Source organism: Alosa pseudoharengus, unplaced genomic scaffold (assembly GCF_046254945.1).
Source record: "Alosa pseudoharengus isolate Yale_2024_CS ecotype anadromous, Long Island Sound unplaced genomic scaffold, YU_APseudo_1.1 YU_APseudo_1.1_scf_1, whole genome shotgun sequence".
In the NCBI taxonomy this organism is placed as follows: Eukaryota; Metazoa; Chordata; class Actinopteri; order Clupeiformes; family Clupeidae; genus Alosa; species Alosa pseudoharengus.
In genome coordinates, this window is record NW_027468564.1 from 43,479,211 (window position 1) to 43,502,205 (window position 22,995).

General features: G+C 44.4%; 1 protein-coding gene across 4 annotated transcripts in view; it reads left to right on the top strand.

Annotated features, from left to right (window-relative positions):
* The window catches only part of LOC143129162 (mechanosensitive cation channel TMEM63B-like), a 75,514-nt gene that overhangs the window by 16,196 nt on the left and 36,323 nt on the right, over positions 1–22,995 (top strand). For 3 of the 4 annotated variants that reach the window (XM_076289888.1, XM_076289890.1, XM_076289889.1), the window contains exons 2-4: positions 7,960–8,396; positions 15,723–15,802; positions 21,481–21,519. In XM_076289888.1, the coding sequence (XP_076146003.1) occupies positions 8,235–8,396; positions 15,723–15,802; positions 21,481–21,519 (281 nt within the window). In that variant the 5' untranslated portion in view covers positions 7,960–8,234. Of the gene's footprint in view, positions 1–7,959; positions 8,397–15,722; positions 15,803–21,480; positions 21,520–22,266; positions 22,321–22,995 lie in introns of those variants that run through there. The other variant, XM_076289891.1, reaches the window with a different exon arrangement.

Here is a 22,995-nt window from a genome sequence, read left to right on the forward strand (position 1 = left end):
GGTATTGTGTGTTGTGCGTTGATGAAAGAGGAGTTTTTATTGTGGAGATACTGTGTGTATTAGAAATTGGCATCGATGGCAGTGATGGCAGTGATGGGTCGTGCACATTGATAGATCAGACTGAAATGGGCTCCGGCGACTTGCCCATGACCTCATCACCAGCATGCCCACTCTGCTGCAGGCGACAGGGGGACAAAATGGACATTTGCAGGCCAACACTGAGCAAAAGTGCTGCAAGAGGGTCAGACGATTATGAAACGAAAGTGCTAATAGCAGCACCAACACACACACACACACACAGCACGCACACACACTAGTGATGGGCAAATGGAGCTTTGGTGAGCCACTGAACCACAGCAGTGTGAACCTAGCGACACTAGCTGAAAAGCAAAAAGATGGCCGCCACACATACATTTTTCAACATAAAAGTCCTTAGCAAACCAATATTTTTGGTTACATACTGATTTGGGTAAGGACTTTTATGTTGAAAAATCTACATGTGGCAGCCATATCAATTCAATAGTGTTGCTAGCTTCACACTGCTGTGGTTAAGTGGTTCACCAAAGCTTCATTTGCCCATCACTAACACACACACACACACACACACAGCACGCAAACATGCACATGCACACACACACACACACACACACACACACACACACACACACACAGCACGCAAACATACACACACACACACACACACACACACACACACACACACACACAGCACACACACACACACACACAGCACACAAACACAGCACATCGCTCTCTGCACGGCTGTCTTCAAGCAGAGGTTGGTCCTACCCCAGGCCACAGCCACCGCCCGCCTGCACCCAGCATTCCCAGAATTCCTGGCGACACCAGTCCCCCCTCAGAGCAGCACGCGTGCATGCCTGGATAGCCTGCAGGTCATGACTTCCTATCTCACCGTTGCCGACGCCGCCACCGGGCTGTGGAAATGCACCTCTGCTTACCTGTGACATTTTTATATTTCTTAATGACTGGCGGGCGAGTTTGGGCTTGTGGTACTAAATGACTGGCTGTAGGTATGGATGTGCTATATTGCATCAGACAGGTTGTGGGCTTCCTATCCATTCATATTTTAGTCATAACTGTCTGAGTGTATTATGGTCATTGATACACACCCCAGGTCATTTTAGTTGCACACATTCTGGTCATGACCAGAGGATTTTTTCCAAGATTGAAATACCCAATGGAGTCCTCAAGGTGGAGGCGGTTGCCGTGGTAACTAGTGCACCTGCATCGATATTGTGAAGATATGATGACATTCACACATCTTTTTTTCTTTCTTTTTGTGTCGCTCGATTATAATTTGCTTAGAGATGAAGACAGAGAGAGAAGTGGAGGGAGGAAGAAAAGGGTTTGTCTCTCGTTTGCTTGTTCACAGCTGATTTCTCTTCCACCCACCCTTTTCCTCTCCTCCGTGCCCTGTGTGTGTGTGTGTGTGTGTGTGTGTGTGTGTGTGTGTGTGTGTGTGTGTGTGTGTGTGTGTGTGTGTGTGTGTGTGTATGTATGTGTGTGTGTGTGTGTGTGTATGTATGTGTGTGTGTGAGGCAGGTCTGTGTCACAGTGTTAGCCCAGTCTTGCAAAGCCATCTGCCGCAGTACTGCTGCAGCCAAGCACGCCCTTTCTCTCTCTACCCCCCTTCTCCCTCTCTCTTTCCATCCATCCTTCTCTTTTTCTTTCTACCTCTCCCTTCCAGCCTGATGTCTCTTTGCCACCCTTTCTCTGCCCATCTCGGACACTCTTTCATCATCCTCTCTCTCAGTCTCGCCCCCCTCTCGTGTGTCTGATGTCAGTATGGCTCTTTCTTTTCATCATGTGCTTTTAGACTCTCTTCTTTTTTCCCTTTCTTTTGTTTCTCTCCATCTCTCTGTTATCATCATGCCCCTCTTTGTTCAGCTGACCCCTTATTGTTTTTCAACTTACTTCTTTGTTGCTGCACAGCTACCCTTTCTTCCCTCTATCCCTCTTTCTCTGCCTCACCCGATTAGATGTCTCTCTCTCTCTCTCTCTCTTTCTTTCTTTCTTTCTCTCTCTCTATCTCTGTCTGTCACTGTTGTCACCTCCTCACTCTTTGCTAGTAACAAACAAACTGTACATCCATCTCCCCATGAAAGTCCATGCCAGTCTTCTAAACAACTCCGTCATCCAATCAGATGCTCCTCCAGCAGCCATTCCTCCAATCAGTGTCTTGCCTCTTGACAGTAGGCGGGGCTCCCTCCATAGCCAGAAAAGAGGATTGTGTTCCCGTACTGCTGGTTCTGGCGCTGCCTCCACCTTTGCAGACACAAGGCGCTTGTGTCCTCGCTTGTGTCCTCACTTGTGTCCTCACTTGTGTCCTCGCTTGTGTCCTCGCTTGTGTCCTCGCTTGTGTCCTCGCTTGTGTCCTCGCTTGTGTCCTCGCTTGTGTCCTCACTTGTGTCCTCACTTGTGTCCTCACTTGTGTCCTCAACGGACACAGCGTTTTGGCAAAGCCACTCCTAGATTACAGTATGGCCCCGTCCTCAGTGTCAGACAGCGAACGAATTGACTTGAAATGTGATCTTATAGTCGTCTTTTCTATAGTCGATAGTCTATAGTTGACTTTTATATCTGAAATAGTTGAAAGCTTGGAATGTGTGTTGGTTTGGGGTGTCAATAGGCTTCCAATAAACTTAGTGTAGTATTTATGCTCTATGGATGGTCCTGGTGGAGTTAGCTCTAAATTGTTGATGTTGTCGCCTCTAAAAGGATTGGGAACTGGCTCAAGCTTCCCCCCTTAGTGTGGGAAGCGTCACTTCCTACACCTGTTGAATTATTGAGCAGCAACATAAAATTACTCTAGACTTTGTAAATCATAGCTTTGTTTCCCAAATAATTGATTATAAATGGTCAAAATTGTCACATGACAAATACAGAATCAGAAGTAAGTGGCTCTGGCACTGTCTTCCCGCCAGAAGACGATGGCTTTTAACATCACACTGGCAAATAACTTTACTTGGCTAGAGTTATAGTTAACGGTTGATATTTAGCAGACTCTTTTAGCCAAAGCAACACGGACTCACATCAGTAGGAATCAAAGCTGGATCAACTGATTGTCAGATGGTGAGTTGGTGACGTTACTGCAGCTCCTCTACGCCCGCTAAAAGAAGGCAAGTAAAACCTAGTTTGTCTAAACCTATGCACCAATAACACGTCTATCCTGCCCTCTATCTCAAGCAGGTCCACTGAAAGTGTCCAAACGTTGGCACAAGTAGTGGCCTAGGCCTAGTGATTTACAGTACAGTCCTCCTCTCAGGCAAAATATGTTTTTGACTCCCCGGTGTTTATTCTAGCAACACTCTTCAGACCTGCAACTGGGTGGGAACAGTTCAGTGTTGTGCTTACTGCTAACATAACCTCTGTGGTTTTCCATGGGTGGGAATAGTACGCCCATATACAGTAGTGTTTTGCTAGCTGCTAACATAACCTCTGTGGTTTTCTACGGGTGGAAACAGTACGACCGTATGCTAGCTGCTAATATAACCTCTGTGGTTTTCCATGGGTGGAAACCGTACGACCGTAGTGTTATGCTAGCTGCTAACATAACCTCTGTGGTTTTCCATGGGTGGGCAAGGATCCAGATAGCAGGTACAAGTTATCTTCTCTTAGGGAAATTGTGGTACAAACCCCAGTTATTCAGACCCCAGTTATAGCCCAGGCAGGATCCCAGATCGGGGACAGAGTGGCCAGTAATAAGAATGAGATACAGTAGGCTACCTCCTTTCAACCCTCCCCCCCGCACACACACACACACACACACACACACACACACACACACACACACACACCATCTCCACAAGCACCAGACTTTGCTTTGACTGCTCACATCAGTCAGGGTGGGACTGTATCTACCTGTGGTATATTCACACTTTTAATGTAGCCTCGCTGGTGTGTGTGTGTGTGTGTGTCTGTCTCTGTGTCTGTCTCTGTGTCTGTGTGTGTGTGTCTGTCTGTGTGTGTGTGTGTCTCAGGACTTCCTCACCACCAGGAAGTGAACATCCTCTCCCCCACCACCACTGTCACGGACACAACGACTGGAGCTGGAGTCTTTAGACAGGCTAGGCTGTGTTGTGCTGTGCTGTGATATCTCCCCTCATCATCCTACCCCAACCAGACCTGTTTGTGCTTTAGTCCCCATTTTAGGGGGGGGGGGGGGGGATCAAATCTGCTGGAAGAGGAAGGAGAAGAAAAAGCATTGAATTGATAATTTGACCGTGTGGCCATTTATGTGTTTGTTATTTTTCCAGGAACAGGGTTTTCCTGTTCCCCACCATAACAATTGGCAAGAACGTTGGAAAAATGAATGTCTTCTCATGGCATTGGAAATGTTATAGCATTCATTTGGGAATTGACCCTTTTTGTTTTATAGTCTTCCCTGAAACTTTTCTAGGTTGAAGGAGTCACAGAATTGGCTGCCAGGCATTAACTTTTATTTTATTGAGGGAATATCAGAGTTTGTTTTCGGCTAATGATTCCACCGCACCCCCAGGGTATGCATACCATGAACAGAATATCTCTTCAACCACCCCACCACGCTTCACACTGTTAGCTATTAGCACCTGCATCAATAATATAGAAAATCATGTCAAAGACTAGAATATTCTGTTTACTTTCTGAACCTTGCTTCTGAACCCCTCTATAGCCTCAACTATCTGATCATCATTCATTCCCCAGACTAGTGAATTTGATAGGGGCCTGGAAAAATAATAAAAAAATAAGCACTAAAGTGAACCTTAAAATACATGTACTGAAATCAGGCTTGTTGGCCTTTGTTTTATGCAGTGTTGCTAGTAATATTCCACAGCTACAGCACCTGTTCTAGCCTGTAAGAGGAGATCGTCTGCAGCTGTGCCCAAAACCTTTTTTTATTTATTTCTTAGAGACTGTAATAAGTAAGCACAAATAAACACACACTCACACACACTCACTCACTCACTCACTCACACACACACACACACACACACACACACACACACACACACACACACACACACACATACACACACACACACACACACACACACACACACACACACACACACACACACACACACACACACACACACACACACACACACACACACACACACGTGTCAGCTTTAGCCATCTGGCTCATTTCCGTGTGCTGATTATGAAATCAAATGACATCAGTGGATCTGGTGCAGAGTTCCACGGCCGTCTGGGGAGAAGTCTGTGGGACCTCCACTGCATCGTGCACTTTCCCCTCCAGAGCAGTGGGTATTACCAGCACTGGCCAAGGCCAAGACATTCTCATGGTTTGGAATACTACGGAAAAACTGGACACATTTCTCTTGTTAGAAGGTATTGAGACGTGGCAGGAGTGCTTGGGCAGTTCTATAATAATAATAATAATAATAATAATAATAATAATAATAATAATAAGCTTTATTTGTATAGCACCTTTCATACACCGAATGCAGCTCAAAGTGCTTTACATTTGGAACATTTAACACATAGAGAAAACATTGTAATAATACAAACCAACAAAACAAACAATAAATAAAACATCAGAAATGTAGAATTAAGTAAAAGAAAAAAAATCTAGAAGAATTATAATAGAGGAAATAAAGACTCCATACTCTTACACTACACAGATGTCTTACACTTTATTTATAATAAAACGGACCTAATTGGTCTTTGTTAAGGAGATTCAAAATGGATGGACATGCAAACTGGTGGGTTTGAGCTCTTCAGTGTGCAGACCTGTCTTTTTTTTTGACACCTCCACCATGTTTTTACACCGCGCCACAATGTGCCTTGAATGAGTGACAGAAAAGAAAAGATTGTCTTGTAGACGTTCTTTAGACATGTTCTTGTCTAAACCACCAATAAGATTGCAAACATTTAAAACAGAATTATTAATGTTTTCTCAACTGGGAGTTGTAATGTGGGCCTCTTCATAATGTTGTCATCTTTGTTTTGCATCACCCATTCCCTGAACTTTTTATCATTTTACTCATTCATTCAATATCTTGTGCCCATACCTATTTGGCCATGCTGAGAAGACACATGATTATGAAGGAACACATTCCAGAATGTCTCATTGTTTAGTGACGGAGGGTTGAGTCCAGAGCCCCAGAGAGAGAGCTCTGGTTGAGTCTTGTGCTGTTTGGAATTCTGTGAGACCTCTGCATTTCTATTCATGACCAGCAAGCCACGATGAGTTGTCTCTGTGAGCTCATCTGTGGATTAAGGATGGGTCAAAATATCGAATATCAATATCGGCTGCTGCTTGTGATGTATTATTGATGCGCCGGCCCGGCACCAATCATGAAGGTGCTCTAAATGGAATGGATAACCAATTTCATCAAATCAACCTGATGCACTAGCTACTACCTCATCATTTCTCAAACTAATTACTACTTTATAACTCTTCTCAAACCTGGATTTTCCACATCTATCCCCTCTATAATACTGAACCGTACTGGACTCTCTTACTGCCAGAGGACTTTTGTACTTGAGTGTGGTTTGGCATGGCTGTCACTGTGTCCCTTTGGGGAATGCTGGCAGTGTTGGGGTACAGAGGGATCTGTCTGCCGGTGCTTAGAACTCAATGGGGTGTGTGTGTGTGTGTGTGTGTGTGTGTGCACAGTGTGGGTGGGTGGGTAGTATGGGTTGCTATTGGTCACAAGGTGTCAGATGTGTTGGGTGTAGGAGCGATGGGTATGACTGGTATGTGTGTGTGGTTGTTAATATGGATAACTGTTTTTTGCAAAGCATGTGATGATGTGCCCAGACTAAGTTGAGCGGACCGAGCAGTGTTATTGTTGTCGTCGTTGTTGTTGTTGTCGTTGTTGTTGGTGTCGTTGTTGTTGGTGTGGGGGTTGGGGGGGGGGGGTGGTCGGTTAGATGCCGGGCACAGAGATGAGTGCTCTGGCATTGTCACTGAAGCAGTGTGACTGCCAGCGAGTGAGCCACAGAAAGCTCTGGGTGGAAGAGCAGTTATTATTATAGTTTCAGAGCGGTCGAAGCATCAGGGGAGAGAGAGAGAGAGAGAGAGAGAGAGAGAGAGAACCTGTTATGCAATCTATCATGGTGTGTTTTTCATAGAGAAGAAGCCATCATGGTGTGTATGTGTATAAGAGAATAGAGGAGATGGATTGAAAACCACCTTTTGGGACAATTTGGAGGTGTGTGTGACTGCACCCCCTCTTTGCCCCCCTTCCCTCTTCAGAAAGCGATTTTGTGGAGAGATAACATGAATAATAGACTGGCTGAAGTTAGACACATGGCCCATGACTTTTAGCACCAACGGTAAAAAATACACTAGCAAAATAATTCAAGTTAGTCAAGATGGCATTAGTTGCAGCGAGGATGGTGATAGTGGAAATGTTATGCAAGGTATTTTTTTTTTGAAGGACAGAAAGACAGACAGACAGATAGTTTTGGTGTCTCACTGTTGCTGTCGCTGTCACTGCCTGTAAACTCATGACGTTGGTGACTCATGAAGCACCTCAGATTCTAACGCGACCTGCCAACTGTGAGAGTCTAGCAAGTCAGATCTGCTCAGCCCTAGTGCCATCTCCCGGTTGTTCCTGACGTCACCAAGGTCGCTTAAAGGTGCAGTCAGCGATTGTGCGTGACATCACATTTGTTTATGTTTATATTTAAATGTCTTAGTGGATGCTTTTATCCAAAACAAAACAAAACAACAAAACAAACTCCTCCGTTCATCTGGAGCAAGTTGGGGGACAGGCTGCGCCTCAATTTGTTTGTTTCCAGTTTCAGATTTGTGCAGCGAGCAGATTTTTAGGAGATGTTCGCTGAATGTGACAAAAAAAATGATGTGCTTGAAATCTGTTTGTGAAATATGAAGGCAATTCTGATGGTCTTTCTTTCTTTCTTTCTTTCTTTCTTTCTTTCTTTCTTTCTCTCTCTATCTCTCTGCAGGCATCCCTTCCTCAGCACGTGGCTGTGAGCCTCTCTCTCCAATATCATCATCCTCACCCAACTAACCGCTTCGCCCCGTGGGGTTTAACCGAGCCGAAAGCCCCATTACCCCACTTCAACCAGACCACTCACCTGAAGAAGAGGTAGAGGAAGAAGAGGAGGAACAGGAGGAGGAAGAGGAATAGGGGCTGCTGTGTGTGGTGGCGAAGGGTTGTCAAGAGGCCAAGCGAGCGTGTGCACGTGCACGGGCCAGAGAGCGCCCTGGGGCCGGCGCGATGGGCATCCTGGGCCCCCACAGTTGCGTGGGCCAGGCCAGTTGTCACAGCAATTCCTCCAAGGAGTACTGCTACTCAGCGCGCATCCGGAGCACTGTACTACAGGGGCTGCCCTTCGGAGGCGTGCCCACTGTCCTTGCCCTCGACTTCATGTGCTTCCTGGTGAGTGAGTGAGTGAGTGTGTGTGAGTGTGTCAGTGTACCCTTGAACCTGTAAAAAAGCTCATGACAGATTGTATATATATGTTCGTGCATGTGTGTGTAGTTCAGCTGTTCGTAACAAAGCAGACACCTTCAGATATACTGAAAGTCAGGGCTTTTATCCATAAGGTAAAAATATAAAATGTAAGGTGTGTGTGGGTTAGGGGTGTAACGGTTCATGTATTCGTATTGAACCGAAACGGTACGGGCGTCACGGTTCGGTGCATGAATTTACACGGAGAATACACGGTATAAAAATACATAAAACTCGTGTGCGCATTAATTAATGTAATGCGCAATTACTGTTAAGTAGCGAGAGTTACGGGAGTTCTTTAGCGACACCTAACGCTAATCTGTAGCCTCGCCTTAGCTCTGAAGCTCTGATTGGCGCCTATGTTTTTTTTGTCAGGTCGTCGGTCAAGTCCGTCAGTCATTAGCAGCACTGAGGTTAGACCCACAAGAGTTAGAGGATCCGCTGGTCTCTTTAATATCGCAAGTTTGAGAACTTCAGTTACAGTAACGTTAGTACAGGCGAAAGAGTGGTGGATAAGATGAAACTGTGTGTCGGCGTTGTTCAGCAGTTGTTGGGTATGTGAGTGGAAAAAATGCTACACATATTCGAAGCCATCACCCAGATTATGTAGGCTACCAATCACTGAAACGAGGGGAAAAAACTTCGCCTGCGCATCAGCAGCCTTTGGATACACATACAAATAGGGCCAAAACCCATGGCTTAAATGAAATGATTTCGTAATGACAGAAAGCTATGTAAATCGCGTGGTAATTACCTTTAAGTTGGGGTAACTTGTAACTTCTCACATGAGGAGCTGGTAGTGTTAAGTGCATAGACAGTAAAATAAAGTGACAACGCTAACCAGGCTAATAAACAAACCATGCTACGGTGAGTTAACGTCAAAGGGCAGTCACGTGACTTCTAGTTGTAGTCTTTATGAAATGAAAGGAGCAATTTCGTTTTTTTTTTAAAAGGCAAAATAGTGTGATATTTTCACAGTTAGTAGACTAGATTATTACTTTACACACAATAAAAAAAAAATATTGAGGCAACTTGTAGACCCTTCCATATACAACTAAACACAGATGTTGAAGGTCTTGCTTAAGTGGATTTTTAAAAATCATTTTCTATGTAATTTGCACTTTCAGAAATAAGAGATGCTGTAGGCCTATTTTCAGTTTCATAGCTGATTGTCTTATTTTGTTTACAAGTTACAGATGGAGTCTGGGTACTTATTGTACTGTTTAGCCTACATCTTACACACTTCAGGCTGTTGCAGATAACTCAGGGAAGAGACTGTATGACACTAGGTGGTACAGCCTGAGACATGTACAAAAAAAAAATGCTTTCTGCATTTTTGTTTTGCTTTTCCCTCCATTGTACCGAACTCGTACCGAACCGTGATGTCCGAACCGAGGTATGAACCGAACCGTGACTTCTGTGTACCGTTACACCCCTAGTGTGGGTGCATGCAAGCTTGGAGTTCTCTTGGAGTTCTCTTGGAGTTCTCTTGGAGTTCCCTTGGAGTTCCCTTGGAGTTCCCTTGGAGTTCCCTTGGAGTTCTCTTGGAGTTCTCTCGTTTATGCTACCCCTCTTACTCTGTGTTGAGGAATAAAAGCTGTTGTTGTACAGTATGGCCTTTCTCAGTCATGTTGAGTGCTGGAGAGAGAAGTGTTTGCGTAGGCTCTGCTGAATACAGAAAATAAACTCTCTCAATTCTTTCTCTATCTCTTTTTTCTCTCTCTCCATTTTCACCTGTCTTTTTGACCCTCTCTTGCTCCATCATTCTCACTATGTCTATTTGTCTATTTCACTGTCTTCTACACATACCCCTTGCTCTCTTGTTCTTTCTGCTTTCTGTAACCTTCATCCTCTCTATATATCTTTCTTTCTTTCTTTCTTTCTTTCTTTCTTTCTTTCTCTTCACTCTCTCTTTGCTAAAGGTAATAAAATGTTCCACGATCTACTCTGTGGCGTCTCTGAGAGCAAAACTGACTTGTACAAGTGAGCTTCATCGTCACTATATTACTCACTATCCAGTGGTTTGGGTCATTCTTTTAGAGTGACGAAAACCAGTTGACTAGGCTATTTAACAAAAAAAAATTAAATAAATCTTCACTTTAGCATGGCTTTCCCTCAAGTCAATGTGTCTGTATTGCCTAGAATATGTAATTAAAAGGCAGCCATCTGGCTTTGTTAATTACCACAGTAGGCTCTAGGAGCCAGGAAATGGAGCCAAAGTTAAGTGTATGAGTGGGCTTGATTGGATTAGATTAGCCAAATAGCTTTAGCTGAACTTAGCATCTTTTTCTTAAACGATTTTTTTCTATTCCATTGTTGCTTTTATCCAAGACTTGCGTCACAAAGGACTTGGCAGGCAGAGGTGAGAGAGAGAGAGGGAGAGAGAGGGAGAGAGAGAGGGAGAGAGAGAGCGAGAGAGAGAGCGAGAGAGAAGAGAGGGAGAGAACTGAATAGCACTGAGATCTATTTCAACTAGCTGATCGCTGATCAGAGCAGACCGTTTATGTCCCCCCCCACACACACCCACACACTCTCTCTTTTCTTACTAGGGATGTAACGGTATGAGAATTTAACCTCACGGTTTTAGTGACCAAAATTATCACGGTTTTCAGTATTATCGCGGCATTTTTAAAAATATGTTCAGAAAGCACTGATGGGCCTACACAACCACCAACACCATGACTTGGAGTTTGCTATTTCTGTTATTTGGATCAAATGAGTGAGACCAAAGTAAATGTTCCCCAGACACATAGATTTCAACTGATGCTTGGTGAGAGCAGGCAGAAACCTTTTTTGATCTTCTCTTCGTTCTTATATTTCTCCTCTTCCTCTCATTCCTTCTGCTGTCCTCTTTGCTCCCCCTCGTTTTCTCTTCTCTTTCATTCCCTGTCTGTCCATTCTTGTCCTTACCCAGCCTCTTCTCTTCTTACCTGTCATTTGCCCCCCCCCCTCCTTCTTTCTCTCACATCTTCTCTTCCATTTCTGTCTCTCTCTCTTTCTTTTCTCCTCTTCTTTCATCCTGTTTTTTCACCTGCAATCTCCTCCTCATTTACTCTCCTCTTCCTTGTTCCCTCCCAATCCCCACCCCCACGTCTTCACCACTCTTTCAGCCCAGGGGACGCCACAGAGCACTCTGAAAGCATCGACGTTTAAATGTTGCATGCATACCATACCCTATTCATTATGGAGCAGTGGCACAACCATTCGGCAGGCTTTCAGAAACCGGGACATAACATACACTCAGCCAACAGTCCTCCTCCCTAAAGCCGTAATCAGACGGGGTGTGTGTGTGTGTGTGTGTGTGTGTGGGGGGGGGGGGGGGGTAACCATGAACATGAATATGAATAACGTTGGCAGCTTATCTGCTCGGAGTTGAATTTGCTGATACGCGAAGGCACGGAGCTCCCGTGCACATAAGCAGCGCGCAAAACGCTTTCTGCCAATACGAAACCGAATTAAAAAAAAAGACGCCTCTCACTGCAGAACGCCGTCCTATCTGGTCGCCCCCTTCCCTTCGCCGCCACCCCACTCGTCTCGTCTGTATTTATCCGTCCTGTACAGTATGTGCTCTCGCCCACTCAAGCTATTTTTTTGCTCTCTCGTCGTGTAGGATACTGTACACTGTACATTGTGCATGTTTGGGGTTACTGTATTGTGTCCCACAGAGAGGTGGGGCCAGGGGGTGGTCTGGTATCATGATGCCAGCTGGCAGGCTGGCAAACAGCGAGTGTTTGTTTACAGCTAATTGGGGGAAAAATCCATAGAGCACGGTGACCCTGGGGGGGGGGGACAATAGATTGACCCACATAAGAGAAGGGCGTCTCGCCACCACGGCGAAATGTTTACATGAGGACGAAGAGGAGGAGGAGGAGGAGGGGGAAGAGGGGGAGGAGGGGAAAGAGGGGGAGGTGGTTGGAATGGGTGCATTCCTTCAGTCTGATTTGAAGATTCAGAAACACTTACTTGTGTGCACACACACACACACACACACACACACACACACACATACACACACACACACATACACAAACGCCACCCCTATTCCCAACCCAGGGCTTGTCCAGAGCCCCACTGACTAGGGCTGCACGATATTAGGAAAACATGCGATATGCGATAACATTATTGAGTACTGCGATAACGATATAATTTGCGATATTTAAATATACTGCTCAATAAAGGTTTTCCACACATATTTTGAAACCTTCCACATTCACAGAATGTCTGACAGTTCTTGCAAAATAAAACACTCGCCTCAAAAGTTTTACTTGTGCTCAGAACCAAACAGTGTCAGAGTGATTCAGTGTATGATTGAAGTGTTCCCTTAATTTTTTTGAGCAGTATATTTAATGTTTTTTTCCCCATTCTGCTTGCTGCAAGCATACACTGTAGGGTTGGGGGGGGGGGGGGCTGATGAAAGTGGACAGCTAAGAGACCTACTGACTAGGCTATCGAAGTTGTGTGGAAGATCTGCTCCTAATCCTCATAAAAGACGGGTGGACAGCCAATCTGAACACTTGTGCAACAACCAGCGGAATATTCCACATTGCCAGCCTTCGATGGGCCTAGCAAAGAAGCTACTTAAGCTATATCGCGGCAGTCATCTCAGTCTGTAACCTCATACGCTGCGCATCCCACGTTATTAGGCTACCGGCATGCCGACTACGAGGGCAGCGGAAAGTGAAAGTAATTGGGCTGCAATCGCACAGTCCAGAAGTAGGTTAAACAACTTTTACAAATAACGAATCCTGATTACCTCTGTGCTGCTGTCTGGGGCTTTTGCTAAATGCAAATCATAAAATACAAGCCTTACAGACAGTGAAAGACATCTTCTGATATAACGATAACGAAAGAAATTGTTTATTTAACACGGTGGAGAAGGACGCATTTGCGCTGTGTTTTTAACACGGCATCCTTCATAAAACCAAAATATTCCCATATAACAGACGTGCTTTTCCTTTTAGTCACTAATTCCTCTTCACCCAAGTGTAGCCTACCTCGCTCGACTCACTATTTTCAGCCATCACGACTTAGCTCCCGCTTCAACACCTAAAACACCACACACCTAAACTGGTAGGGGACGGGCTTCTTGGGCTGCATGACAGCATCAGTTTGGTAAAATATGTTGACATTCAGAATGTGAATACACCATAGACTGTATGGAATGCGCACGGCACAGAAAATGTATCGAATTTATCGAAAATTAAGTAATCTTTGCGGTATGTCCATCGCAAGTGTTGATATCGCGATAACGATAGATTTTAGATATATCGTGCAGCCCTACCACTGACCCAGTATTGCCTGCGGCTGACTATAGGAACGCTGCCTGGCTGGCGGGGTGGGTTGTTCAGTCATCATGGGTACCAGGATGACACCCGCTCTGCCAACCTCCCTGCAGCTAGTAGGTAACCCACCAGCCGAGCTCAGTTATGTCAGATTGACCTGGAAACAGTTGTGCTGGTGCAATGGTTTAGCAACTAGGTCACCCCCTGCCCCTTGCATAATAGGTGCTGCTAAATACCAGTCAACTTTAACTTTAAAATTGTGGTGAAAATGTAAACTAAAAATAAACTGGTGATTTTCATAATGCTATTTAGTGATGAATATTCTCGCTGAAAAGTATGATGAGTACCACACAGCGCTTTGGTTGCTTGCTTTAGGGAATGTGTGTGTGTGTGTGTGTGTGTGTGTGTGTGTGTGTGCGTGTATGAGTGACGCAGTAGTGATCGCAAGCGAACAGCAGTAGCTGTTTATACAGCTATTTTTCAAGGTTACTGCAGGGATATGTGCTTAATCGTAAGTTGTTTGAAATGGCAGAAAGCTGCTTTTTTATTTAGTCGGCCATTTGTCCGGTGCTTCACAGAGGACTCTCTTGCATCTCAGCTGCAGTTGTAGGGCTAAAAAGATAAGCTCTCTTTGACAGTACGCAGGTCTGTCTGTCAAGTTAAAGATTGAAGCTCATCAGTGACATTGATGTCTTGGCTGTCAGTCATTCATCAATTGACTTGGGGCATAGATATATTATTGACGTCCTCTTGATGGTCACAAGTTGGAATTGGGGGCATTTCACATTAATATGTCCGTTATCTGTGCTCAAAATGTTCACTGCTACAATGCTGAATGCATAGTGTGTGTGTGTGTGTGTGTGTGTGTGTGTGTGTGTGTGTGTGTGTGTGTGTGTGTGTGTCTGTGTGTGTGTGTGTGTCTGTGTACTAGAGAGTGAAAAGAGGCTTGATAACTTGAATGTTGTTGACCTGTGAAAAATAGCGACACTTTGCTGAATGGTGACTTTTATACTCAAGAAAACATTCAACCTGAATGGAAGTGAAAATTGGCGTGTTTTTCAGGCACACTGCTTTTAGTAGCTGTTCAGAGACTACCACTGAATAGGCCTTTTTCCCCCATAATAAAAGAGGATGGTTGTGTTTCAAAAGAGGATGGCTGTGTGAACACCAGATGAAAATGACAAAAACTGAAAATTAAAATGGACAGAGTGGCTATACATTAACATGCAAAATTTCCATTTGCATTTAAATTCATTCATTTGCATTTATTTCATTCAGCAGAGGCTTTATCCTAAATGTTTTAATGATGCTGCTCATTGCAGAAATATTTGAATAATTGTGCAATGTAAGATGTGTTGCATGTTAAGTATGAAAAGAAAATGTTCTATCAGTGTTTCCCACAGAATTGAATTATATTTGTGGTGGTAGGTTTGCAGAATTAACTTGAATGCAACCGTTTTTAACAAATTAGTGCAGCATGGTTATGATGTTAACCATATTTAAGCACAATGTAGTACAACCTGGAAAATCATTGCGTGGTGGTCAAAGTTGATATTGTGGTGGGCCGCCACAAATAAGTCAATGTATGGGAAACACTGTTTCTATGGTTTCCCTCTGTATGTGTCGTTCTTTGGGAACTAACCCATGGCCCTTATTGTGCATATAAGGTTAAATAATGTTTGTTGTTACAATACAAAAGTAAACATTTTATCTTTCCCTTTCGTCAGTGTGGAACAAACCCATGACCTTGGTTGTGTTAGCACTTCTCTTTACTGCCTGAGCTGTGTGTGTGTGTTTGTGTGTTTGTGTGTTTGTGTGTTTGTGTGTTTGTGTGTGTGTGTGTGTGTGTGTGTGTGTGTGTGTGTGTGTGTGTGTGTGTGTGTGTGTGTGTGTGTGTGTGTGTGTGTGTGGAGAGGGAGTGGGAGTTGTTACGCTGTTGCTGACGCACACCTGTCCTTGGCTCGTCCCTCAGGTGCTCCTGTTTGTGTTCTCCATCCTGCGGAAGGTGGCCTGGGACTACGGCCGGCTGGCACTGGTGACTGATGCCGACAGGTAAGGACACCTCTGCTTATTTTAGCCCTCTCACTGAGCGCACCTTTGCGTGTCTACGGTCCACGGAACACAGCGGCACAAATCGAGTGTACAGTGTTGAACTGTAACCGAAGTAAGGGGATTTAGTTTTCAGGCATGAACAGCCTGTTGCTGATGGTATGTTGGTATATTTTTTTTTTTTTTGTTTTTTGTGTGTGTGTGTGTTTGCATTGGCTAAATGTGTTTAAATGAACTGAACCAGGATGTTGAGTCACAGCAGGATACAGACAGACAAGCGGACGGTAAGAACAAAGCCGCGTTTGGTTTCCTTCTATTTGAATAACGACTGGCTAACGTCCCCGTGTAAGTTTTACTGTCCCCTGAGGAGATGCTAGACCCCTTTATGTGGTCTGGTGTCCCAGCTGCTGTCTGCTGTTTCTTTTGTATTTGTGGAGTTTTTGTTTGTATGTTTGTTTTGTTTGTTTGTTTTTATTTGTGAGGAGGGGTGTTCATTCTCCTCACGTCCCTCACAGGGAGAGACAAATAGAGAGAGGGAACAGATGCTGTCGCCAGCGGCCAAGAACGACGATCTCAATCTCATCAGACACTTTCACTGTCCTGCAATAAAACAGCGACAGCGTCGCTATTCAAGCCTCGCTGTGCGTGACCGATGTGTCTGTGTACGCCGACGATGTCTCTCATCACCGGTCCACACCTCACTAACCTTTGTTGTAACCTCCACTCTAAAGTTTCCAGTTTTAGCGGAGGACACTGAATGTCTCTCCCTGCGGCTTCTACTTCAAGCTGTTTTTCACGATTATGCTTGTTGCATGCAGTCATATGCTTTCTTCCATTGTAAACCAATGCAGTACAGTTTCCCACAGAATGTAATTATTTGTGGTAGTAGGTTTGCAGAATTAACTTGAATGCAACAGTTTTTAACAAATTAGCGCAGCATGGTTATGATGCTAACCAGATTTAAGCACAATGTAGTACAACCTGGAAAATCATTGTGTGGTGGTCAAAGTTGATATTGTGGTGGGCCGCCACAAATAAGTCAAAGTGTGGGAAACACTGCAGTACTGTGTGGATGTGCCTTAACAAAGAGGTACTGAGGGCATGTGGGTGCAACAGTCCACTTTCACAGATCTTAAAGGTGTAGTCCATGATTCTGATGAAAAGTTGATAATATTTTAGCTTAACTGCATCGGGCTATCAGGTAGAGCAGTCGTGTAATGCTTTAATGTCCCCATGGGGCAATTTGGCTCACAAGAGAGCAGAGCATACATACAATATAGACAGGTTTAACATACAGTATAAACATTGAACATATTATATAAGCATATACGCAAACTAACATATAAACATATAACATAAACAATAGCATAACATAAACAGATAGCATAAACAACATATAAACATATAACATATAGATGTGCCATCAAGAGCATTCGTTTGGAATCCTAGACTGCATCTGTAATGGAAAGGTGTGGTGCTGGAGTTCTCTGTCCTCCTCCTGTCTCTACTCCAGCAGAGCTCTATTCCTGCTGTCTGGCGGGGAGTTATTTTCTGCGGTATCATTTCTCATGCAGGTGCTAAAATGCATGGGCTGTGTCTCAGGCTGTAATGAGGCCCTCATTAATATTCTCACAGCTAGGTGGTGTTGGGGGAGACAGAGAAAGAGAATGAGAGAGAGCGAGAGAAACAGACAGAGAGAAAGAGAGAGAGTTATACTGCGACTCAAAGTCTGCTTCTTTCATTCTCTCCCATCTCCCATCTCTCTCTCTCTCTCTCTCTCTCTCTCTCTCTTCCCCTCCCATTGCTCTTAAAGTAGGCCTTCTGTGGGGTGCTACAAAGGCACCTGCTGATTTGCTCCCCATTATGGACAAAAACTCAGTGATTGGCTGTTTTCTATCCCTGTCGGGGGGGGGGGGGGGTGACCTCCTGTCGAAAGCCCACTTTCTTTCCTCTTCCTCACACCTCGTATCCCCCCTCTCTCTCTGCCTGTTTCTTTTTCTCTCTCTCCCTCACTTCTCTGTGGGCTTGACGCCTTGGATCTGCAAAATGTATGAATGCGGGATCTAAAAATACTCGTAGAGTTTGTCATATGATGAAAGGAACATTGATGTATACCATGGGAGAGAAGAGGAAGGAAGGAAGGAAGGAAGGAAGTCATGGGTTTGTAAGATGTGGAAATTAGGTCAAACTTAAAGAAAGATTTTGAGGAGAGATGGATGGATGAGATGGAGGGATGAAAAGAGAAATAGAGCTGATGAGTGCTAGAATACATGAGGGAGGATGACTAGGGCGGAAAGAGGAGAAGAGAAAAGACTGAAGATGAAGCTAGCTGACTATTAAGTCTGATGGAGATAGAGAGATGTACAGCTGAGTGTCGTAATGCAGAAATTACATTTGAAATAACAAATGCTATAGTCTATGCTATATGCTATGCTATATGCTATGCTATGCTATATTCTGCTGTTTGAAATATGTACACACACACACACACTATGGATGAAAGTATTGGGACACCTGACCATTACACCTACATGACACCCCACTTTAAATCTATAGACCGAGGCAGGCCTATAACAGCTTCCATAGCTTGATGGTGTTGAGGTCAGGCCTCTATGCAGGCCAGTCAAGGTCTTTCACTCCAAACACACCCATCCATCTTTATGGACTTTGTTCTGTGCACCCTATGACTGTCCCATGGTTGAAATGGTTGAATTCACTGAGCTCTTCAGAACGACCAAACAGAACGATATATATATATATATATATTATATTATGTTATGTTATATTATTAATGCTGTTTAAACTGAAAATGCACTGGCTTATATTTGAACTTCAATTAGAGGGAGAGAGGCTCTTCGACAGTTGCAGAATAGTACACCACTGAGCGGTGTTTTCTAACCCAGTTTCCTGTCTGCAGAACTGGGCCTCCATCCTGCAGTTTGAGCTAATGACAGCCATCAGTACCCTACATCAGTTACCACACACACACACACACACACACACACACTAGGCTCCCACTCTACAATCAGCAGTTTTACAATGCTTACATAACATATTTCCTTTGCTCTCCTTCTCCCTTTGACTCACCCACTCTCTCACAAAGACACACACACACACACACACACACACACACACATGCACTTTTCCATTCACCTGCACTGGATTGGACATCCTGGGATGATGCATTGGCAGTATGTGCAGGCGTCTGTCTGTCATCTGTCTCCCCTGTGAGTCCATGTCATCCCCAGGACCCCCCCCCCCCTTTAGCATTCCAGAACTCCCCCCCCCCCCCCTTTAGCATTCCAGAACAGGGGAGTTTGCTTTCTCAAGTGAACACATTTTGTATTTGTATTCCAAGAGCATAGTCTATGATGAATTGAAGCGGGCTAATTATGAACACCAGCTGGCCCATAAAGCTAGTATTTGCTTGTGTGTGGATTTATGGAAGCAGAAGAGGCTTTTTCCCAAGACCATCATGAGCTGCTCATCTCGCCTAGCTGTGGATGGAGAAGAATGGTCTGGCATTGAAAACCCACATGCATTATGCAAAGATGGTAGATGACACCGTCATGGGCTTAGCAAAAACCAAAAACCAAAAACAGCACAGTTAGCGCTAATATAAGGCTAGAAGGCATGCTAACTCATTTAGATATGAACCATCAGTGTAATTAAAGCCACATCAAATCTAGCGTGACAAGGCGTCAGACAAAACTTACACTTTCAGAAATGCAATAGTCTAGTAATTAACAGTCTAGCCTAGCCGTTCTGGCTGACAATACCTCAAGGCAATTTGTCAATGCAAATCCCACCACCACCACAACAGATCATATTTATTGATAGTCATTTGTACCTGGACCCGTTCTGTTTTTTTTTTTTTTTTATGTTATATGTCAGTTGTCTCTGAATTGTTGCTGGAGGCTACACTCTCCTAGACTGAAGATGTCTGCCCAAAGTCTGCCAGTGCGGCTCAGCTGGCGGGGATTTTTCCACACTCATGATTATTTGATACCTTGTGCTCAGCTCTGAACTCTGCAATGTATGACTGGGTTGGAGACGTTTCGGTCTTCCCGGGGGTTTAGGGTTTGATGGGGTTGGTTAGGGTAAGAGCATCTCAAATATCCCGTGTTGCGAAGCAGGGTGGGACAATGGCCGAGAAGTGAGGACCTTTGGAGAAGTAATTGTGTACTTCCTTTTGTGTGCTCCCAGATACACAAACACACGTACACAGATGTGTGAGAGGGTGTTGTCAGCAAGGCTTGCCTGTCTTACTTCACAAAGCAAAGTGTGTTCTCATTGTCCAGTAACAACATCCTATGATAAACATACTCACACACATTCTCTTTTTGATCTGTCATGTCTATTTATTAATTTATTTTTTTTGTACTACTGATTTTTTGCTGACTGGCCTCCTCACACACACACACACACACACACAGACACACACATGCACACACACAGGCTATACTCCCTCAGCTTGTTCTGTCTTGTAGTAGCTGTAGAGAAATCAATCCCCCAAAACTGCTTTTGGATCAGGTGTCTCGTATCTTTCCCGTTATGAGCCATCAGAAGTTGCATGATGGAAACTGATCCTGAGACAGCCAATCGGATTTGGTTGGAAAAATCTGAGCTTTGCTTAGTCATGTGTACCACCACCGTCACACACAGACACACACAGACAGAGACACACACACACACACACACACACACACACACACACACACACACACACACAGACACACACAGACACACACACACACACACACACAGAGACATAAACATACACATTGATATAAACATACACATTGGTGGGGCAGCCGTGGCCTACTGGTTAGTACTTCGGACCTGTAACCGGAGGGTTGCCGGTTCGAACCCCGACCAGTAGGCACGGCTGAAGTGCCCTTGAGCAAGGCACCAAACCCCTCACTGCTCCCCGAGCGCCGCTGTTGATGCAGGCAGCTCACTGCGCCGGGATTAGTGTGTGCTTCACCTCACTGTGTGTACACTGTGTGCTGTGTGTGTTTCACTAATTCACGGATTGGGATAAATGCAGAGACCAAATTTCCCTCACGGGATCAAAAGAGTATATATACTATACTTATACTTATACATACAAACAGGCCTTAAGTGCTGCCTCTGGTTACTGTCAACAACAACAACTGTCAAGAACTGACAAGCAACGGGAAAAAATAGCTCTCACACACACATTCAGATGTCCAACACAATGGAGAGTAAATGGACTTAAAGTGGAACTTCCAATTTAGCTGTCACTGCCTATTGATGAGTGTCACTGATAAACATAAGCCAAGAAGTGTCTTTTTTTCCCCAGTGATATTTCTCCCTCTACTGTGAGCAGATTATTTGCACAGGAGAGGATGTACAAAATCTTCTATTGCCTCCTCTCTCCACAGCTGAAGATGGTCGTCCTGCTGAGCTGTGAATTTCGTTGTTTGTCTGTATTATTCAGAAATGCTAAATGTGTGTTGTGTTTTGTTTTTATGTATGTTTTGTTTGTTTTGACTGTTTTGCTTGTTTCTTTGGGGCTTATGATTTTGTTTTCTTTATTCCTATTCATGTATTTATTCATTATTTATTCTTATTTGTTATCGTTTTATTGAGTTTAAATCAAGTTTGTCACATTTATGTCTATGTCTCCCCCTCTCCCCGTCTGTTTCTCCCCCAAGACAGAAGAAGAGGTTCAGTGGCCTGGAGGAGAGGGAGTAGTATGTGTTTTATCAGTCTTTTTCTTTTTCTTTCGTTCCTCTTGTTTGTTTTCATGATCTGTCGTTCCTTTGAGTGTTCCTTGGTTTGCCCTGGACTGTCCTGCTGCTGCATCTCTTCCCTCTGCTTTGTAACTGGTGAACTAATATAACCTCGCTCTCTGTCTTTTCCTGCACCCTGTGTGTGTGTGTGTGTGTGTGTGTGTGTGTGTGTGTGTGTGTGTGTGTGTGTGTGTGTGTGTGTGTGTGTGTGTGTGTGTGTGTGTGTGTGTGTGTGTGTGTGTGTGTGTGTGTGTGTGTGTGTGTGTGTGAGAGAGAAAGAGTCTCATTTAGTGAGGATCAAGTGGAAGTTTGTGTTTCTTTGGCTGAAGGACACAGAAGGATGACTGTGTGTGTGGGAGAGAGAGGATGCATTTGCAAGTGTGTGCCTCTGACACTGGGGTGGTGCTGAGAGTTCCTGCTCATGCTTCACATACTTGACCTTTGACCTACTCACCTCTGACCCTTTGTTGCCAGCCAGTTTAGGTGTCAGCTGTACATGGCCTTCTGCTCACTCAAGCTCCTGTTCTTCTCACTTACGCTGGACTTCTCTTACATAACCTCATGATGTGTGTGTGTGTGTGTGTGTGGGTGCGTGTGTGTCTGTGCATGCACACATATTGCCTCACATGCCTCTTGTCTCTTTCCCTGTTTTGTGTGTGTGTGTGTGTGTGTGTGTGTGTGTATGTGTGTGTGTAATAACAGTAGGAGGAGGGAAACTATGGAGACTATATCTAGCGACAATGACAGTGAACCTGTCGAAAGGTAAAATAAGAAGCTGTAGCTGATGTGTGTATCTTGGGTGTGACTTTAGCATCGTGCCTCCTGTGGTTTGTGTTAGCAGTTGTGCTAGCTTAGCGTTTCTGCTGCCAGTTGAGTATGGAAAAACCCTCCCTACTGGCATTCATGGGATTCCTCACCGTTCTCACATTAGGTTATTCGTAGATCCTGAGCTCCCTTTCCTGAACTGAAGGATTTATGGGTAATGTAGTCTACATGTGTTAGTGTGACTATGCCCCTACGGAATGGCCAAGTCTTGGCCGAGGATTCAGTTTGAAGAATGTTTCTCAATAAAGGAATGTTTAGTTGTTGTTTTTATGATACAACATGATATGTCTAACAAACGTTACAGGTGTTTGTTAAGACATATATAGTGCGAGTGTGACAGCGTATTTTGACGATAGTGCATGTGCACTGTGGCCAGAGCGAAATCAGATGTGCAAAGTGGACCGAAGTTAATTAATAAAAGATGGATAGATGGATGGATAGCTTACCACTACCTATACTGTCGGCGAACTCGGGACCCATCATGTCACACCGTACTGTAGCTGTGCAAGGGTCTGAAGATACCGTCAGTCTCACTTCTCAGATAGTGTGGTAGAGATCAGCTGGACAGCTGGGCGACAGACCTAAGCCTTTTACATATCCTTGTTCTTTTAA